The 20,208-nt window shown below is 33.6% G+C and overlaps 1 protein-coding gene across 2 annotated transcripts in view; it reads left to right on the forward strand.

Annotated features, from left to right (window-relative positions):
• The window catches only part of NLGN1 (neuroligin 1), a 715,442-nt gene extending 711,439 nt beyond the window's left edge, over nt 1-4,003 (forward strand). For both annotated transcript variants that reach the window (XM_061167882.1, XM_061167883.1), the window contains 2 exons: nt 1,454-2,243; nt 3,051-4,003. In XM_061167882.1, coding sequence (XP_061023865.1) covers nt 1,454-2,243; nt 3,051-3,873 — 1,613 coding nt within the window. In that variant the 3' untranslated portion in view covers nt 3,874-4,003. The remainder of the gene's footprint in view (nt 1-1,453; nt 2,244-3,050) is intronic.
• Nucleotides 4,004-20,208: the final 16,205 nt, after the last annotated feature.

Below are 20,208 nucleotides of genomic sequence, written 5' to 3' on the forward strand. Positions count from 1 at the left end.
CAGACTATATTAAATGTGATATGTATTTTTTCTGACATATTTAGTTAATGTCATTAAGTCCCTAAAATGGGAAAGAATCTTATAGAAGTCTTATTTTAGCTATAAAGTTTTTAAGCAGTGAAATATGTCTCTGAGCCAATATTGACAAACACAAGTTTAAAAAGTTATTCGTACTATAGGTATTCTCTTTGCTGTAGCAAACTGGAAATATTTTCATAAAGATGTCAGAAATCAAAACAAATATTTATTGGTATTGTTTGACTTTTTGAATATTTTAGAATTATCTGGAAACATTATTACAGGTATTTTGAATACATATATGTGTTTGGATAAAAAAATAAAAGCTTTGCTTCTAATTTAGTCATTACTTTAGCACCTTTGTGAAAAAGAGTTCTTATACATTAACACATATGAATGATTGAGCATGTGTTTGAATAACTGAACTACAAAGCTGTATTTGGAAATTGATAATAAAGGTAATTTTTAAAATAGAATAGAGAAATTATATTTTTAAAATGAGAATTCTATTAGAAAATTCCCTAATAAGTAAAGTTCATTTATAAAGTTGAATGGTATGCAGTTCTTATCAAGCTGCATATGGAACCATGATTTATAATTTTTAAATGTAATTAAGTGAAAAGCAATGGACCATGTACTTTTCATCTTTTATGATAAAATATAGCAGTGCACATTCAACAGTGGAAAAAGTTAAATCACCCTCCATCCCCACTAAATCCTTCTGCTGATGGTTTTCTCTTTAACCTAGCAAATACACTGCAAATGTTATACCTTCCTCAGAAAGATGAGTATTCAACATACTGTGTCTGATACAAAGAGCTGGAAAGAGTATGTCTAAAATGATATTCTGTTTTGTGTGCCTTTAGGGCCATCCCCAGGGTATTAGCAAATTCCCAGCCCCAGTAGTTATGTAAACATATCAACAATTGTTTTCAAATAAATTCTGATTAAAACAAACACACAGATCCATTTTGAAGAAAGATATATGCAGCCAAATTGGAGGAAATATCCTCAAAAGACAATACAAAGTCTGATGTAGAGCTAAAGGGGAGAAAGCCCCATCTGGCTGGCTGTGACAGTAACATAGGTGTGTACATGCTGAGCAAATAAATACTTGAGACTTCTTTTACCACTACTATTTACACATTTTCCATTTCTCCTTGCTTACTGCCTTTTTGAGACAGGGCACAATCTAGATCTCTTTCTTCTCAAAGTAGTTGCTACTGAAAGCAGAAGACTCAAATCCATCTTTCCAATTCATTGTACCCTGGGGATGACTTTGTGTACCTTCTCTTAAGCAAAAATGTCTCTATCTCCCTGTTTCTTGAGTCATATCTGGGTTTTTATAGACACATCTCAAATATCAGATTTGATTGTTTTACCACAACATTATTCAAAGGTCATCTGAAATGTTTTATTTTTTTTTCCCCCATAGGACTCTTTCAACGAGCAATCGCTCAAAGTGGAACAGCCCTTTCCAGCTGGGCTGTTAGTTTCCAACCTGCAAAATATGCTAGAATGTTGGCCACAAAAGTTGGTTGCAATGTTTCAGATACAGTAGAGTTAGTGGAATGCCTGCAGAAGAAGCCTTACAAAGAACTTGTTGACCAAGATATTCAACCAGCACGATACCACATAGCCTTTGGACCTGTGATTGATGGTGATGTGATACCGGATGACCCTCAGATACTGATGGAGCAAGGAGAGTTTCTCAACTATGATATAATGTTAGGAGTTAACCAAGGGGAAGGATTAAAATTTGTTGAAAATATAGTAGATAGTGATGATGGTATATCAGCTAGTGATTTTGACTTTGCTGTTTCCAATTTTGTTGATAACTTATATGGATATCCTGAAGGCAAAGATGTTTTGAGAGAAACCATTAAATTCATGTATACTGACTGGGCTGACCGTCATAACCCTGAAACCAGAAGGAAGACATTATTAGCTTTGTTTACGGACCATCAGTGGGTGGCACCAGCTGTAGCTACAGCAGATCTTCACTCAAATTTTGGTTCACCCACGTATTTCTATGCCTTTTACCATCATTGCCAAACAGATCAGGTTCCAGCTTGGGCTGATGCAGCTCATGGAGATGAGGTTCCCTATGTACTAGGAATACCCATGATTGGACCTACAGAGTTATTTCCTTGCAATTTCTCCAAAAATGATGTGATGCTGAGTGCAGTCGTAATGACATACTGGACAAATTTTGCTAAAACTGGGTAGGTACCTAAGGAATGAAGTTTGCTATACTTTAGTAAAAATATCCTCTTAAGCACTTAAAATATACATGTTTTTTGTCGAAATTATTTAATTTAATAGGTTAATGGCAGCAATATTTAAGTTCCTTTATTCAAAATTTATATTTGTGGTGTTTCAGAAATCACTGCTTTATTCTTATTTTGTAAAGCTTATTAAGAAAGTCTTTTATCTTTATTGTATTACTCAATAATTAAATTTATTTTGTTTCTTTTTTTAACTACACAGGATTTATTATTATTATTCAATAATGACAAGTTTCATTTTATAGAGATTTTCAGTTTACAGTACTGTATGCCTTTTGATCCTCCCAAGTACTTTGTGAGGAGAGCAGGTCAAATACCATAATCCCATTTTACAGAAAAAGGGCCTCAGGCTATGAAAGCTTTACATAGATATATTCAAATGTCTAGTATATAGCAGCATTAGGACTCCGATCCTCACCTGCCATTTCCAAATCCCAACTTTTTCCCACTGCTGTCTCTGCTAGCTTGCCTATGAGAAAACTCACTTGTACTTGAATTTTTTAATCTTTGGATGTGTAGCAGTCCATGGGTAGAGAGAACAAGAAAGTGAGATTTACTCAGATTACATTATCAACCATTTAACAACCTGCCTGAGATGGAATTGCTATTTCTAAATTAACCCAAGTTATATTAAAACAGTCTAAAGCCTTGCTGAGTTACCTCTTCAATTAAATATTAAACTAGTGCTATTGTGATTTTTAAAAGAATAAAGCAAATTTCTTTCTCATAATTTCTCTTTTCTAGTGATCCAAATCAACCAGTCCCTCAAGACACAAAATTCATACATACTAAACCCAACCGCTTTGAAGAAGTAGCATGGACCAGATATTCCCAGAAAGACCAACTTTATCTCCATATTGGATTAAAACCAAGAGTTAAAGAACATTACAGAGCCAATAAGGTAAACCTCTGGTTGGAGCTGGTACCTCATCTGCATAATCTCAATGACATTTCTCAGTATACCTCGACAACAACGAAAGTGCCATCAACTGACATCACTTTCAGACCTACGAGAAAAAATTCCATACCTGTCACATCAGCCTTTCCCACTGCCAAGCAGGATGATCCCAAACAACAGCCAAGTCCATTCTCAGTGGATCAAAGGGACTACTCAACAGAGCTGAGCGTCACTATTGCCGTTGGAGCATCACTGCTATTTCTGAACATCTTGGCCTTTGCAGCCCTGTACTACAAAAAGGATAAGAGGAGACATGACGTTCACAGGAGATGCAGCCCTCAGCGCACGACTACCAATGATCTGACCCACGCACAAGAAGAGGAGATCATGTCCCTCCAAATGAAGCACACTGATTTGGATCATGAATGTGAGTCCATCCATCCACATGAGGTGGTTCTTCGGACCGCCTGCCCCCCAGATTACACACTAGCTATGAGGAGGTCACCTGATGATGTTCCCTTAATGACACCCAACACCATTACAATGATTCCCAACACTATACCAGGGATTCAACCCTTACACACATTCAATACTTTTACTGGAGGACAGAACAATACTCTGCCCCATCCCCACCCCCACCCCCATTCACATTCAACAACCAGGGTATAGCCAGATAAGAGAAACAAACTATTTTTTTGATGGATTGCAGTAAAAGATTACTGAAGATTCCTTGGCTTTCAACCTACAAGACTCTTACTATTTAAATAAGGAGGAATATTATGTGAATATACATATCAAGAACTTTGGGGGTTTTGGAAAAAAAAAAAAAAGAATTGTACATATATACACAAATCAACTTTAAAAGCGAATTTCAATTGCTTGAAGCAATTGTTCTGAATGATACTTTTTCATTCACATTCAAGAATTAATTTTTTGAAGATTTATGTTACATAATGGAATTAGGCATGTGGAACACCAAACAGGAAAGAACTGTGTCTGAAATATAAAATATAAAAATTTTAAAAATAACCATGAATATGCACAAGGGACACACCAATGGAATGTCAGATAATTTTCACCAGTTTTTATTTGGAGCTGTTTTATTGTGTAGACCATATTTACATATTTGGATAAGTATACAAAGCACCAATGCTGTTAATGGCCTTAGCGGAGGCTCATGCTGAAATTTGCCAGTAAAACAAAGAAGTTTAAAGACTGGCAGGTACAACATTATCACATAAGTGCTGTCAGTATAAAGTTGTGGGGATAAAGGAAACTGGATATTTTTAGCACGATGTGCATGATAATTTATATGCTTGGTGGCTGTGCTGCTGATTAAGCCGTAATTAAAATTCTTCTCATCCCATTGAAGTTTTTAATAGAAGCTTCCTCCATCAATTGGCAGAACCTAAAGAAGAATTTAGGGGGCAAAAGTAATTACAATAAAATAATTCACAGTAGTTTTGTTAATAGAAGGAATTAGTTACTAAATGTATCTGAAGAAACTATAGGTATAGTGGTGAATACTCGCTGATATGAATCCCAGAAAAAAAGAATTTCCTGTGTTTTTAATGTTCTTTTCATTCCCATCTAAATATTTTCTAGAAATATAACCCTAATTGGACATGTGTTATAGGATCTATAATTTGCTGTGGTTTTTGTTATTCTGTATTTTGTTCCTTTGGGTAAGGTAAAGTGTGTCCAAAGAGTAACTTGCAAGTCTTTATGATCTGAGGATGCCCCAAATTACCAGTCTGATTACAGTTCTCAGTTCATTGATTTACTCATGTTGCATGACAAAATGTTTACTAATAATAATTCAGTATAAAGTTATGTCCCTTCTCACGTCACTTATCTTTCTCACTGAGGTTCATTCACTGGAATTTACTCACACAGTCTCAATAGATTGCAACGTAGATAAAGAACCTAGAAGGAGCGTCAACACCTGGAGGATTGTAGTCTTACACGTATGTGTGATTTTAAATGAATATTCTAAGACCACAGAAAACTCTTCATCCCCTTGTTGTTTACCAGTAACAGTATATCACAGACCTTTCCAAATGTTTGTATATGTAATCAGATGTACATTTATATTAAAAAAAATTGAGATGGACTTAAAGAGCACATCCTGATAAATACTTTGTCTCTTACCTGTACTATATTTCTATTAGACTAAAGTTATGTGATTTTTTTTTACATTTTTTCAGATGACTAGCAATTTTGATAGTTTGTAAGATAATGCAAAGAACTTTCTCTGACAAACTAACTGCAGTAACAGAAACCTTTCTTTTCAGTTACTCTTTTTCAAGAATGAAAGCTTATTATACAAAAAAAATTGTATACTACTTGATGGAAACAACTTTGTACATCTTGGCCATGTCACTGGTCATTGCGTGAAATAAAGATAATAATGACTATTAGTCCAATGCTAAGAGACATGATCTTTGCTCATTAAAGAGCTAAAATGTTTATTGCTGTTTTGTCTTTTTTTAAAAAACAAAAAAAGAAGAAAAAATATGAAACATGACTGTCTCAGAGAGTCATTTCTCTAGACCAGTCGGGTTTTTGAAGACATGTAGGTAACTTCTACAGAAGACACACTGTGTATTTAAAGTCAAGTCTTATCTAAAATGAAACTGATGAAACACTAATTTTATTATGAATTTATAAGCCCAGGAACTCATGAAAAGTATTAGCATTGTATTTTTTAATACCTCTTCTTGTGAAAGTGGCGTGGAAATAAAATGTGCCAATCGTTTTCAGTTAGAAACACACGTTCCAATTCTGATCATCAAGAAATAGGTCTACTGGAAGTAAATGTGCAACATTAATGAAATACAATATCTAGGTTCCCAGTATCAGGGTGATTAATTTCCCATAAAGTAGTGGATAGAAAGTTATCCTTCTAAGAAAATTTTAAAGTGTTGAGCAAGACTTTAAGCTAACAATAAAGATAAAAATCTTCTATTTTGAAGAATTTATTTACTTGTAATTCCCCCTCCCAATTATTAACTAGCAGTAAAATGTTGATGTTGCTCCATAACTTCAAATAAAAATCTGTTGGAAGCAAAAAAAGTCTTCAAAATCCAGAGCGGTCTATGTTCAGTTTTTGCCTGATGTGATTATGCTTTTAGGCTGTGAACTGCCAACATAAACATAAAGATTGTTTTGCATCTTAAATATTGTTTAATCAGAAAACTGTCTTTTACTATATTGATTAAACAAAAGATAAAGACAAAAATAGAAATGACAGCAAAATAAGATATAAATGAAATCTTTCATATGCATTACTTCACTTAACAAAACCATTCTATTTTAATGATGGCCTTATTTATATCTATCTACTTATTTGTTGCTCTTAACTTATCTGTTACTTGATCTACCTAGCTATCATAACAGACATTTATTTTATACTAATTTAGGGAAATGACCTAGGAAAACAAAGCATAGCCCTATTTTGTTTTTATTAATGTAGCAAAAACTTTGTGGACGATAAAGCAGCTCTAAGTTTTATTACTGTTTGAGGTCATGATGATGTCATTGTGAGCATTAGTTGCTAGTTTTATATAAAACAGCAGCTAGTTTTCTGAATGTAAAATGATGTACCACAATAAATAGAACATTAAGAGCTGTTTTTAAAGCTGAAACGAATTTTATGCAATAAGATTTTGAATAGTGTTATTAGATTTTACCCAAATGTTTTAAATATATTTATTTAGATGATGGTTTTCTTTAGAAAACAAGTCACAAAATTAAAATAGTATTTTTGTCATTAATTCAGATTTCCCTGCCTCTGCTGAAACTGAAAATAGCCAAGGCTGCTTACAATTTATACAAACATTAAGCCAAAATTAATTTTATTTCATTGTCTTCAGTTCAGTTCAGTTCAGTCGCTCAATCATGTCCAACTCTTTGCGACCCCATGGACTACAGCACTCCAGGCTTCCCTGTCCATCACCAGCTCCCGGAGCTTGCTCAAACTCATGTCCATCGAGTGGGTGATGCCATCCAACCATCTAATCCTCTGTCGTCCCCTTCTCCTCCCACTTTCAATCTTTCCCAGCATCAGTGAGTCAGTTCTTCGCATCAGATAGCCAAAGTATTGGAGTTTCATCTTCAGCATCAGTCCTTCCAATGAACATTCAGGACTGATCTCCTTTAGGATGGACTCGTTGAATCTCCTTGCAGTCCAAGGGACTCTCGAGTCTTCTCCAACAACACAGTTCAAACACATCAGTTCTTTGGTGCTCAGTATTCTTTATAGTCCAACTCTCACATCCATACATGACTACTGGAAAAACCATAGCTTTGACTATATGGACCTTTGTTAGCAAAGCAATGGCTTAGCTTTTGAATATGCTACTAAGTTGGTCATAGCTTTTGTTCCAAGGAGCAAGTGTCTTTTAATTTCATGGCTGCAGTCACCATCTGCAGTGATTTTGGAGCCCAAATAATAAAGTCTCACTGTTTCCATTGTTTCCCCATCTATTTGCCATGAAGTGATGGGACTGGATGCCATGATCTTAGTTTTCTGAATGTTGAGTTTAAAGCCAACTTTTTCCCTCTCCTCTTTCACTTTCATCAAGAGGCTCTTTAATTCTTTGGTTTCTGCCATAAGAGTGGTGTCATCTGCATATCTGAGTTTATGAATATTTCTCCCAGCAATCTTGATTCCAGCTTGTGCTTTATCCAGCCTGGCATATCACATGATGTACTCTGCGTATAGGTTAAATAACAAGGTGACAATATACAGCCTTGATGTACTCCTTTCCCTATTTGGAACCAGTCTATTGTTCCGTGTCCACTGTTGTTTCTTAACCTGCATACAGATTTCTCAGGAGGCAGGTAAGGTGGTCTGGCATTCCCATCTCCTTAAGAATTTTCCAGTTTGTTGTGATCCACACAAAGGCTTTGGCATAGTCAATAAAGCAGAAGTATATGTTTTTCTGGAACTCTCTTGCTTTTTTGGTAATCCAGCTGATTTTGGCAATTTGATCTCTGGTTTCTCTACCTTTTCTAAATCCAGTTTGAACATCTGGAAGTTCATGGTTCACGTACTGTTGAAGCCTGGCTTGGAGAATTTTGAGCATTACTTTGCTAGTGTGTGAGATGAGTGCAATTGTGCAGTAGTTTGAACATTCTTTGTCATTGTCCTTCTTTTGGATTGGAATGAAAACTGACCTTCTCCAGTCCTGTGGCCACTGCTGAGTTTTCCAAATTTGCTGGCATTTTGAGTGCAGCACTTTTATAGCATCATCTTATAAAATTTGAAATAGCTCAACTGGAATTCCTTCACCTCCACTAGCTTTGCTCGTAGTCTTGACTTTGTATTCCAGGATGTCTGGCTCTCGGTGAGTGATCACACCATTGTGGTTATCTGGGTCATGAAGATCTTTTTTGTATAGTTCTTCTTTGTATTCTTGCCACCTCTTCTTAATATCTTCTGCTTCTGTTAGGTCCATACCATTTCTGTCCTTTATCAAGCCCATCTTTGCATGAAATGTTTACCTTGGTATCTCTAATTTTCTTGAAGACATCTCTAGTCTTTCCCATTCTGTTGTTTTCCTCTTTTCTTTGCATTGATCACTGAGGAAGGCTTTATTTTCTCTCCTTGCTATTCTTTGGAACTCTGCATTCAAATGGGAATATCTTTCCTTTTCTCCTTTTCCTTTCACTTCTCTTCTTTTCATAGCTATTTTTTAATGCCTCCTCAGACAACCATTTTGCCTTTTTGCATTTCTTTTTCTTGGGGATGGTCTTGATCACTGCCTCTTGTACAATGTCATGAACCTCCATCCATAGTCTTCAGGCATTCTGTCTATCAGATCTAATCCCTTGAATTTATTTGTCTCTTCCACTGTATAATCATAAAGGATATGATTTAGGTCATGTCTGAATGGTCTAGTGGTTTCCCCAACTTTCTTCAATTTACTTCTGAATTTGGCAATAAAAAGTTCATGATCTGATTTCATTGTCTTGCTATTACACAAATTATTGTCAAATGTTTATCAACAATTTAATGTTGTTTTAGAGAATGGGATTAGCAATATAAAAGTGACAGTTCTCGTAGTTTTAAATTTTGATTGACTATGTTGACTGTGAGCAAAATCTACTTGACTACTGCAGATTTCTCATGAGTTCCGTTATTAACTACAGGAAATTGGAAAATCATTTGCTATAGCATGAAAGACTTCCAGCTTGAATCTGGAGAGATGCTAATAGCTCAAAGCAGAAAATTTGAGTAATGCATAGATTATTTTATTCTTTATTCCAAATTTGAAAGTTGACCAAATAATGCTTTAATTCTAATTTTTTATATGTACCACATGAAAGCAGCAGCGAAATTTTTAAAATCAACCATACATACTACTAAAGAATATAGCAAGGATGCCATTAATCTTCTTACAGAAAAGCAATGCCAAAACTCAATTGTTTTATCTATAACATATTCTTCTCAGTTATTTCACCTGTTGACATATTTATACTGACACATGTTAATGTAATGAAAAGATTCAAAGAATGTGGTTTTGTGTTCCAGTTTTAAAGACACTGCTACGTAGAACTTTTTGGGATTCTTTTCTTTGGTGAGTCTCACAGAAATACTTTCATAGGGTAAAATGATGAAGGGAGTTCTTAGGAAGCTGTCAAGTATCATGGCAATCCTTTGAAGTTTGTTTTCTTCTGTGTTATTGGTTCAAAGTACTGGTGTTCCCCTTCATTTCTAGTAATTAGTTGTTATAGACTATCACTTTTTAATGTGAGTGAAAATTAGATAATTTGGTTATACTTGTGAAAACATGCTCCCAAATAAATTCAATTAATGGGCACTTCCCTGCTGAGATTTTGTTATCATTCATTTAATTATCTTGTCAAGCTTTATTGTTACCACAGTTGTTTTGGCTTTTTAGTCAATAAACTAAGGGAATTTCTCCAACAGCCTTATACCTCTCCTGCACTTGATATAGCAGCATGCACTTCAAATTTCCGTCAGAAGTCGCTAAAGAAATTTCCTACTGAGGTGAAGTATTTAGTAACCAGCTTGATTATTTTTCATAAGCATTCTAATTTGGTTTTATTCTGACACTTCGCTGTATTTGTATGCAAGCCAGAAACCAGCTCATTTTGGAAAAGGTTGTAGCATCTACAAACTGGAATAACCATGTGCAGGGCACAAGTGCCTTTCTTCCTAGGATTTTATTTATGAACATTATTGTCTTTTTTTAATTTGCAACTCCTAATAATTCAACTTAAAAGGTATAATTGGATGACCATGTTATAAATTTCCAATAAGAAAATTTTATCTAGAAAAGTATTTTCTTGCATTTAGTTTGATTTTTGTATGATACCAAATGGGTCCAAATGACTTCTGGACAGAACAAGGTGAGTTTTTGGATAGCAACAGTTATTTAGCATTTTATTTAATGGTACATGTAGAAATTTAAATCTATAGCAAACTTTTTTTTTCCAAATAAGTAATTTTAATGTAAAAGAAGTCTGAGTTGTCAGGGACAATTATAAATCAAACAGTTATGTAATTTTTTCTAGTCAAGCATTATATATACCATTTGGTATATATAGCTTAGGAACTATATGGTTTATAGAATATTTATGATGGCCCTTTCAGACTCATATATTTACAAATGACATTGTATTAATATATCTCTCTATGTATGTATTGATGTGACAGAATTTAGTTCTCTATGAAAAGTCAAGCCAAAGTGCTAGCAGTTTTGTGTTGAAATGAATGATAATAATTAGAGCTTTAAAGAAACTTGTACAAATACAGTAACAAAAACTCAGCAGATGAAATTAAAGCAGAGAAACTATTTTTGAATGCCATATCCAGAATTGATATCTGTATTAGATGGTGTGTTTAGAAGGATTTTAGTGTTTTTGATTCATCCCTCTCTGCGCTTATCATTTAGCATATTAATGGGACATATGTCATGTTTTTTGTAATAAAAGGCCATTGGGTTGTCATGTTTCAGCTTGTGTTTTGACATCCATGGCTTTCATTAAAACAAATTCATCATCACAAATAAATATTACCATGTTTTCCAAGTTGTGTTGACCATTTTTAAACTCAGAAATAATTTTTTCTTTGCTTGACACACACAAAAACATTTCCAAGATAAATGTTCCCTTGCAACTTCTTTCTATTGCCCACACATATGCTGACAGTTCTGATTTGATGGAAACAATGATATTTTTTTATGATCTGGTCACCTCTTGGTGAAAGCAGGGAAAGAATTTGGAAAGTAAAGTTTGGGAACTTGGATACAGTTGTTACACAGCTTGTCAAAAGAGAGAGAAATGAGAAAAAGGGAAAAAAGAGTAAGGAACTGAAGGAGAAAGAAAGGAAGAAAAGCTTCTCAATTTTTAATTCATGACTTCCTGCCTCCAAATAGTTGTTTTTAAAAGCAGAGTTGTATGGAAGTTACTTTAAAAGAGCACACAGGGATTTAAACAAAACCCGTCAAACCATAATCTATTTTCCGTAGAGAACAAGATTGATCATAATTAGAAAGAGGCACCAAGTTTAATCCTTGATTCAAGCCTTGGTCAAATTGTGTCACTAGATAAAAATCACAAAATTTTATTTTGTGTCACAAAAAATCTAGAGAGAGATATTTCTAGCCTTGTACAATCTAATTAGTAATGATCTTGGTAGGGAAGACTAAGTGAAGTGTGGTATCTCTCATCTGAATATTGCCCAAGATGGAAGTACAGTAAACAAATAGGACGTCATAGAATTTCCTATGCATGGTCTAAAGACCATTATTTTCAGACTGCTAAAAATGATTGTCATTGCTTTCTTTGCTGACCTCTGTGGCCACATATATATCAGTACCAAATAAACAGTTCAAAAACACATTTTAAGAGTTTTACTTTCCACAAAAAGATTTTGATGTTTAGTAGGACTTCATGTTGGTACGATTTCATTTTCTCACTATATTTTTACATTTCCTTACAGGTGACAGAATGTTATTTTTAAGTTAAAAAAAAAGTCCCAAATATATTCTGTAAATGTTCATATGAAAGCAATATTTTCTAATGGAGTATCATAACTTGAAGACTTTTGTACTGCTCCCATCCTGGAAAGTTGCTTTGTATCTCCCTTTGGACATTTCTATTTCTCTCCTGAAAACACTCAGCTTCCCTCTCAGAGTGGAGTTCCTCTGTACTACAGGAAATCTCCCCACCAGCTCCTGCAGTTTCCTTTCCCATGCCTTCTCCCATTTTTATCTACGGCTTCTTCTTCAAGGATGTGGAATTTGTCGGGAAAGTCTTAAGGTGAGCTAAATGAGCAGTGCTTCAGGCAGGTTGGGAGCTAGTGATCACCAATCAAGCAATGAGAGAAATTAGCCATCTGTTCACTCACCAAATGGTACACAAGGTGTGACAGAGAGTGTGCTGAGTGTTGCACACATGAGCCAGCTCTGTGACTTACCCGGTAACAAACAATAACTGCCACACCGGGAACAGGTTTAACCCTTAAACTACCCAGATTACCTTCTGTGCTACCAACTGTACCACATTATTATGCAGCATCTTGTTTTATCTATCTGATAGGTCTCAAATAGTAAACATAAAATATTTGTTGAGTTCCCAGAAATATATGAATTCTGTTGAGCGAATCCATCAACAGAGGCAAATGTATAACAATTATTCCTAATAATAAATATGGTCATATTTAAAGTCACCCTTTATTAGGCCAAAATAGATCATGGAATACAAAATATTCAACCTAAAGCTCATCTGATCCAACCACTAAACTGACTTCTTAATCCTCTTCTACAGTCCTAACGTGTCATTGTGAACCCTATCTGATACTAAGAGTCTGGAATTCTAAAGCAGCCTACTACATATGGGACTGTTTGGAATTTCTTCCTTATTATGATCTACTGTTCTTTTTTTTTTTTTTTTTTTGGCCTGAGTCATAACGTCTCCAACATCTCACTTCTTTTAATATTTTAAGTCAGTTATTATATCTTCCATGAATCATTTTCTTCTCCAAAGAAAAATTTCCATTTTAATACATCATTCTGAACACTATTTTTTTGAATATACTACCAAACTTCTCAGAAAGTTTGATGTCAAGAGTTGAACATAGCAAACCCTTCAGGTACAGGTTGATCTCTACTTCATAGAACACCACTATAAATATCCTCATTGTAGAAACTATTTTTAAATATAATTTATGATGGTATTACCTTCTTTAGTGGCCATAGCACACTAGCAATTCAGACTGAGACATTCTCCCTATTAAGACTCTTTAAAAACTTACACACATACAGCCATTAAGAAAATTCTCCCTTTATCTTGTCCTTGATAATTTGTTTTACCTCATCTTTAAGACATTGAACACTATTGAATGCCACCTGAAAATCTTTCCATCCAAGAGGAATGAAATCCATCAAAATGGTAAACATCCTTCTTTCTTGACCCAGACCATTAACAAATGTTCTGTCCAGACTCAGGATGAGAGCAAAGCCCTGGAGTAATAAGTATAGAAGGAGTATGTATAGTACCAAGAACAGCAGTAGCCACATTTGCTGAGCACCTATTGTATTCTAGGTTTGTATTTACACCCCACAGCAAACTGCCACACACCACCCTCAAAGCACTTATCAGTTGTTTTCCGTGCACTTACTCATTAATTAATTCTTTAAAAATATTAAAGATCTATTACATGTTAGTCATTGAGCTATTTGCCATAGAAAAGTGAATAAAATATAACATGTGTACACCCATTAACAGCAACCAAAAGATTTAATTCTTCATTTTGTCTACACATATAGCCAGAGACATTATCAGGTAAATTTGAAGGACTGATTTTCTTTCATTTAAAATATTTGAATGACATCATAGTCATCCTTAGGAAACTTAGGGTAATTACTCTAGAACTTCTATTTAAAGATTTCTGAGCGGTTAACGCTTTTATGTAAATAGTATCATAGAAAAAGAATGTGGTTCTGCCACTTTAATACTTTGCCCAATTCTTACACTAATAATCTGTCATAGTTTAGATGCTAATGTAGGCCAGGCAACTGTAGTCTTCAAACTGGATTGTTTAATAGAAAAAAATGACTCATGAACAAGGTAAAACAATCCAAATAGCATAATGTATTTTGTAGTGAAAAGTAATCATCTCTCTCACTTCAAATCCCAATTCCTTCCCCAGAAGCACTGACAGTTACTAATTTATATATATATTTCTACAAATATTACAGTCATATATGAATAATGTGCAAATGTGTATTGCCTATGTGTGGACGTGGAGGAGAATATGTATATATTCTTTTTTAAGTTACCTGGAAATGCTCCACGGGAGCATGTAATATGTCTGCTTTATGAGATATATTAAGTAAAACTGTTTCAAATTTATCTATGAATCCAAACTAATCAAAATTGCATCAGAGTATGTTTGTTTGTTTCCAGACCTTAGATGGTAAAGATAAAAAATTACCAAGATCATTTTGAAGCAAAAGAATAAGGAGCAACAAACTCACCTACTGTAATTCAAGAGTTACTATTAAGCTGTTTTAATTAAAATAGTGTAGTATCGATTCAGAGGTACAAATGGAAAATAATAGTGAACTCATAAACAGATCAATGAAAAAGAAGGAATTTGGTGTATGCCAGAGCAACATTACAAATCAAGAGGAAAGGAAAACTCATCAGCTAAAAATGGTTATCTGCATGACAGAAAATTATCTCTATGTCACACATATGTAACACTCTACCGTTACACTCAAAAAGTAATCCCACACAAATTAAAGATATAAATGTGAAAAGCAAACTTCAAATGTTTCAGAAGAACATATAAGAAAATATTGTCATGCCTTGAAATAGGGAAGAATTTATTAAACAAGAAATAAAAATAGTATAAATCATAAAGGAAAGGATAAGAAATTGGAATTAAAATCTCAATTTATCAATAAGATTTTTTTAACAATTTCAAGCACACACTGAAAGTAAATATTTAGAGCGTGTATAAGCAATGAAAGATTAATTAACACATTGAATATAAAGTTCCTGTAATAACAACTCACAGGAAAAAAGAGGCTGATGAAATACAGTGGATTGAAAATGTGTCTATTTCTTCCCTCTCCCTAATCCTCACAAAAATACAAGAGATGAAAAATACATAAATCTATCAGAACAAGAATAGAAGAAGAGATTAGGATTTCTGTAAAGCTTTTGGAAGATAAAAATTAGATAAATGATATTAAAGAAATAATAAAACCTATAAAAATAACATAAATCAGCATTAGAAAATTAAAAAGTGCTTTAATAGAACTCAAGAAATAATTATAAATAAAAGAAACAAAGTTAAATTAAACCCAAGAGCAAAGACTGCTTTAAGAAACTATAAAAATTCTTAAAGGGAAATAGAGGATAAAAAGGAGAAAAAAAGTCCATAAATAAACATGAAAAGAAGGAAAAAGGGAAAGGATTCAAGTATAAATGACAAATAAGGAGGTAGACAAACAAGACTCAGCATATGTGTATATGGATCTTCATGAAAGGAAACCAAAAAAGAGAACAAAATTAATACAATAAAAGTGTAATTTCAGAAAATTTTCTCAATGTAGTAGAAAAAGATTTGAAATTACATTTTGAAAGAATGCACAGAATACTGGAGAAAACTGATAAAAATTATATTAAGACATATTCTATTCTAGTGAGATTATTGGAAATAAACAATTCTTTGGGTATTTATATCCAGGTAATAAGGTCAAATTTTTTATGATGGAGACTCTCATAATGAGGTTATCATCAGAATTTTCCAAAGCAATGTTTTATTCCAGAAAAAAATTATTATATGTAAGATGCTCAAGGAAACAGAATGTGAGCCAATGATTTTTATATTCAGTCATAAACTAGCTTTACTTAAGATACAGCTATGAAGGCCATAGACAGAATAGTAACAACATTCAAGAACTTGGAATATTGTTTCCATGAACATTTCCTGAGAAATTTACAAGAAAATGATGCCAGACAAACAGAAAGAAGACATTGATGTAAGGACTGATGTTGAACACTAAATGTATATTCACTCGTATAACTATGACTAAATGAGGGTTATAAAGTAGAGAGTACATTAGACAATAGCTACATGCTTTGACAATGTAGATATAATACAACTATAAAAAATGTGAGGAGAAAGGAAAATCATATGCAAAATTTTCATTACTTTCAGCAATCATATTGGGTTTGGTAATAGTGCTACTGCTACACAAATTTTTACCTGTGTAGTAAAGGTTACAGCAAATGAACAATATTGTGATATGCTAATTCAATCATCTCCACTGTTTTGAGAACCAGCAATCTTAATGTGGAAGGAAGGATATTCTGATGCAGGATAGAATAGGTTAAGTAAAAGTGCTGTGGTTTGGATTTTAAAATGGAAGTGTCAGAATAAACATTAAAAAAAAAAAAAAAAGTTATGCAAGCAATGACCAAGTCAGTAGCAATGAGCAGCTCCAGAGTCTGAATTGTGGTCTTCAAATAATGTTCATTACTTTAAAAGCAGAGAGAGAAAGGAGAAAGAGACCTGGGGAACAAACTGTATGAGATGAATCTGGAACATCTTGCCAAAGGCTTCTATAAATGTATCTGAAGGACTCAGGAATCAACTTGAAGATCTCACTATCTAAAGGTGGGACAATGTGAATATTGATAAGGATAATTTCAGTTGATCAAAATTCATAAATCAATAATAGATTTAAAATAAAAGCTCTTCTGTCCTTATGGATGATAACTGGAGTTCAGTTCATTGTTTTGAAAACTGATAAATAAAAAGAAGCATTAAAGAATTTGTCCTATCACTCCTCTATGAATTATATAAGTAGGTAGCCAAACTGTAGATGCAAAGAATTTATTCTTTGTAGAATTATTTCAGCCAATAAAAGAAGGATGATTGTATTAGAATTTCACATTTTCTCACATCTGATAAATTAATAGATCTAACTATTGTGCATTAGTGTCATTATAAAAATAGAAACAACCAGTCATGATGTGCCTCTGGATAGAAATCTACCAACTCTGAAGAAGTTTTGCACCCAAAAGTGAACCTGAATCTGATTAGATCTCTAGGTCCAACTACTGAGAATTATAGAAGTCAAAAGAACAGTTAAAATAAACCGTAAGAATAAAAACAACAAAATTTGTACTATAGGAAATTTTGTCAATTAAAATTTTGCCTTCTTCAATGAAAAATTGCAGGAAAAATTATGGTGAGATAATATGTAGGTTAAAAGAAAACTTACAAAAACTAAAAAAATGTTTAAGAAAGTACCTTTGGGTGAAAAAATTATCAAGAAAAGCAAGATGGATCACAAACACCCAAGATGGTGTTAATTTAAAGGAGAGGCAAGAAGTTGTGGTTGGGATGGGGCATGTGAAGGACTTTTGAGGAGGTCTGCAAAGTTCTGTTTCTCAATCTGGGTGGTTTTTTCCAGAGTATTTTTCTTATAGTGACGTATTATTGAGCAAACACTTATTTCGTGAGGTTTTTCTGCACCTGTATCATAATTTACAATGAAATAAAAAGAATTGCAATAAAAAAAGATAATACATGAAAATGTCTCAACATTAAAGGATATGACTTTATTAAATGAAAGAGCCTACCATTGCCTAGTGTAATGGATGGACAGGGCACTCCATCAAGGGATATAGTCATGAAATGTCAGGGCATCAGAAGAAAAGTTTCTAAAGCTTCTAGAGACAAAGAAAAGGGGATCTCAACATCAGCTCTGGAAAGTGGAAGAAACTGAACAAATTAATGATCTACTTAGAATTTTATATATAAACAAAATATTGATCCAGGTGTATCAGTTCAAGAAGTCATGGGTCCAGGAGACAGAAGGAGAGAACAGACAGAACAAGTGCTCAGAAGACCAGAGAACAACCAGTCCAGTTCAGGTGTGTCACTGGGGACCATGATAAAGAGGTCTTGAATATAAAATGGAGTATTTGATATATTTCAGCATTTGAAAAAAAAATGTCATTTGTCTGGATTTAAATTTTTTTTCTGAATTTGTGAAGGACATAGAAAACTAAGCAACAAACAGAATGATCATTGTTATTACAGAAAAAAGCAAAATTATACAAAATGTAATCCTTGAACATTTAATTTTTCACATGAATGGAAATATACACTTAAGGGATAATTCTTACAAGTAGGTTGAAGAATAAGGTTGTATCAAAAGATATTTTTTCTTACTTGACTCTTTCCTGATTGATTTTCAAAGATGTTATACAAATATACACTCCCACCAACAGTGTATTAGAGTACCCATCTCCCTCCACTATGGCCAAAAATGCAATTATTACTTTTTTATCTTTTCCATTTTAATATGAGTGAAAAGTCATTATTGTATTAATTTGGTCTTTTTTAATTGAGGTAAAACATCTTTTCTTATGTATATAAACCATTGTATTTCTTTTTATATTAAATGTCTTCCTTTACTTTGTATATTTTTCTATTTATTAATCTCTTCTTATGGAATTATAAGAGCTCTCTACAGATAAATAAAATCAGTACTTTTTGTCATGTGTGTTGTAAATAATTTTGCTCAATTTTCCTTTGAATTTTATGTTGTTTTGTGCTGGAAAGAAATGATTCTGTTTTGTTATTTAAGTGTATTAGTGTTTCCTTTGTGTTTTCTGGATTTTGTGTCTTGCTTAGAAAGACATTTCCCATTCCAAGGTTTTTTGTTAATTTGCTCATATTTTCTTCTGTATTTACAGCCTGGTTATTTAAAGTTCAATTTTTTTGATCCATCTAAAAGTTATATTGACATAACAGGTAAGGAGGAATTTAACTTTATTTTTTTTCCCAGCTAATTCAAGATTTCAGGCCTGAGTAAAATGAATGGTGTTGTAAAACTGGGAGCTTTTTAGTTTTAGTTTCTGAAATCTATAAGACTGTAGAAGAGCATGATGCTAGCTAAACCTCATGTGGATTGTTACTACCTCTGTCCATCTTGTGTGCTTATGACTAAAACCTGCTTGTTGCCTTAGTATGTGACATCTTACATCCAGATGGGAAATTCCCAAGGAGTTTAAAACCATCTAGTCAGTGAAAGGGAGGTCCTCTGACTTATGATCTCAGTCCACACAAAGGCATCATGGGGCTTTGTGTTATTAAGTATATATATTTTATATATACTTCACATCTACAGGCCATATTTTTTAACTACCACTTACGATTAAACTAGCTTAAAAACAACAAGTTTGCAGAGTCCTATAATCAGAAGAAAATCAATAGTACGAAAAAAATCTGTGATGGGTAAGTAGTTTGATCTAGATTGGAGTCAGAAAAGACCAGCAACAAAAGTACACTTTCACCTGCTCCTGGATTTACAAACCTAAACCAGTGCCTGACAGATGCTACCACAGAATTGCAAGGAATTTCTACCAAGTAGGGTATCTTAAAGACAAAGGTGTTTGTCTTGACACATTTAAGATACTCTAATATACTATCATGTGTAAAATAGCTAGCTAGTGGGAACCGGCTGTATAGTTCAGGGAGTTGAGCTTGGTGCTCTGTGGTGACCCAGAGGGGTTGGCTGGATACGGGTGGGAGGAAGGTGCAATAGGAAGGGGATATATGCATGCATACATATATATATATATACACACAAACACATACATATAACTGATTCACTTCATTGTATAGCAGGAACTAGCACAACATTGTACAGTAAGTATACTGCAATAAAAAAATACCCTCGGTGATGGTCTTGAGTTTCTTCCCACATTATACAGCAATAGACAGTTCTCTGATCACTTTTTCCCCTGCTGCTGATAAAGATCTTATTTAATTGTTTGCTTTATTTCTTTGTCCATTGCCCAAGATGTCTATGTCATCTCTAATTCTCTGGCCGTCTTTATTTGAGGTTGATTCTTGGAACCCACACTAATGCTGTATGATTTATTAGTATGCTTTTTACCCTAAGTCCTAAAGAGCCTAAGAACAGCAATTAGTTATTT

The sequence above is a fragment of the Dama dama genome, chromosome 19 (genome assembly GCF_033118175.1).
Source record: "Dama dama isolate Ldn47 chromosome 19, ASM3311817v1, whole genome shotgun sequence".
Lineage (NCBI taxonomy): Eukaryota > Metazoa > Chordata > Mammalia > Artiodactyla > Cervidae > Dama > Dama dama.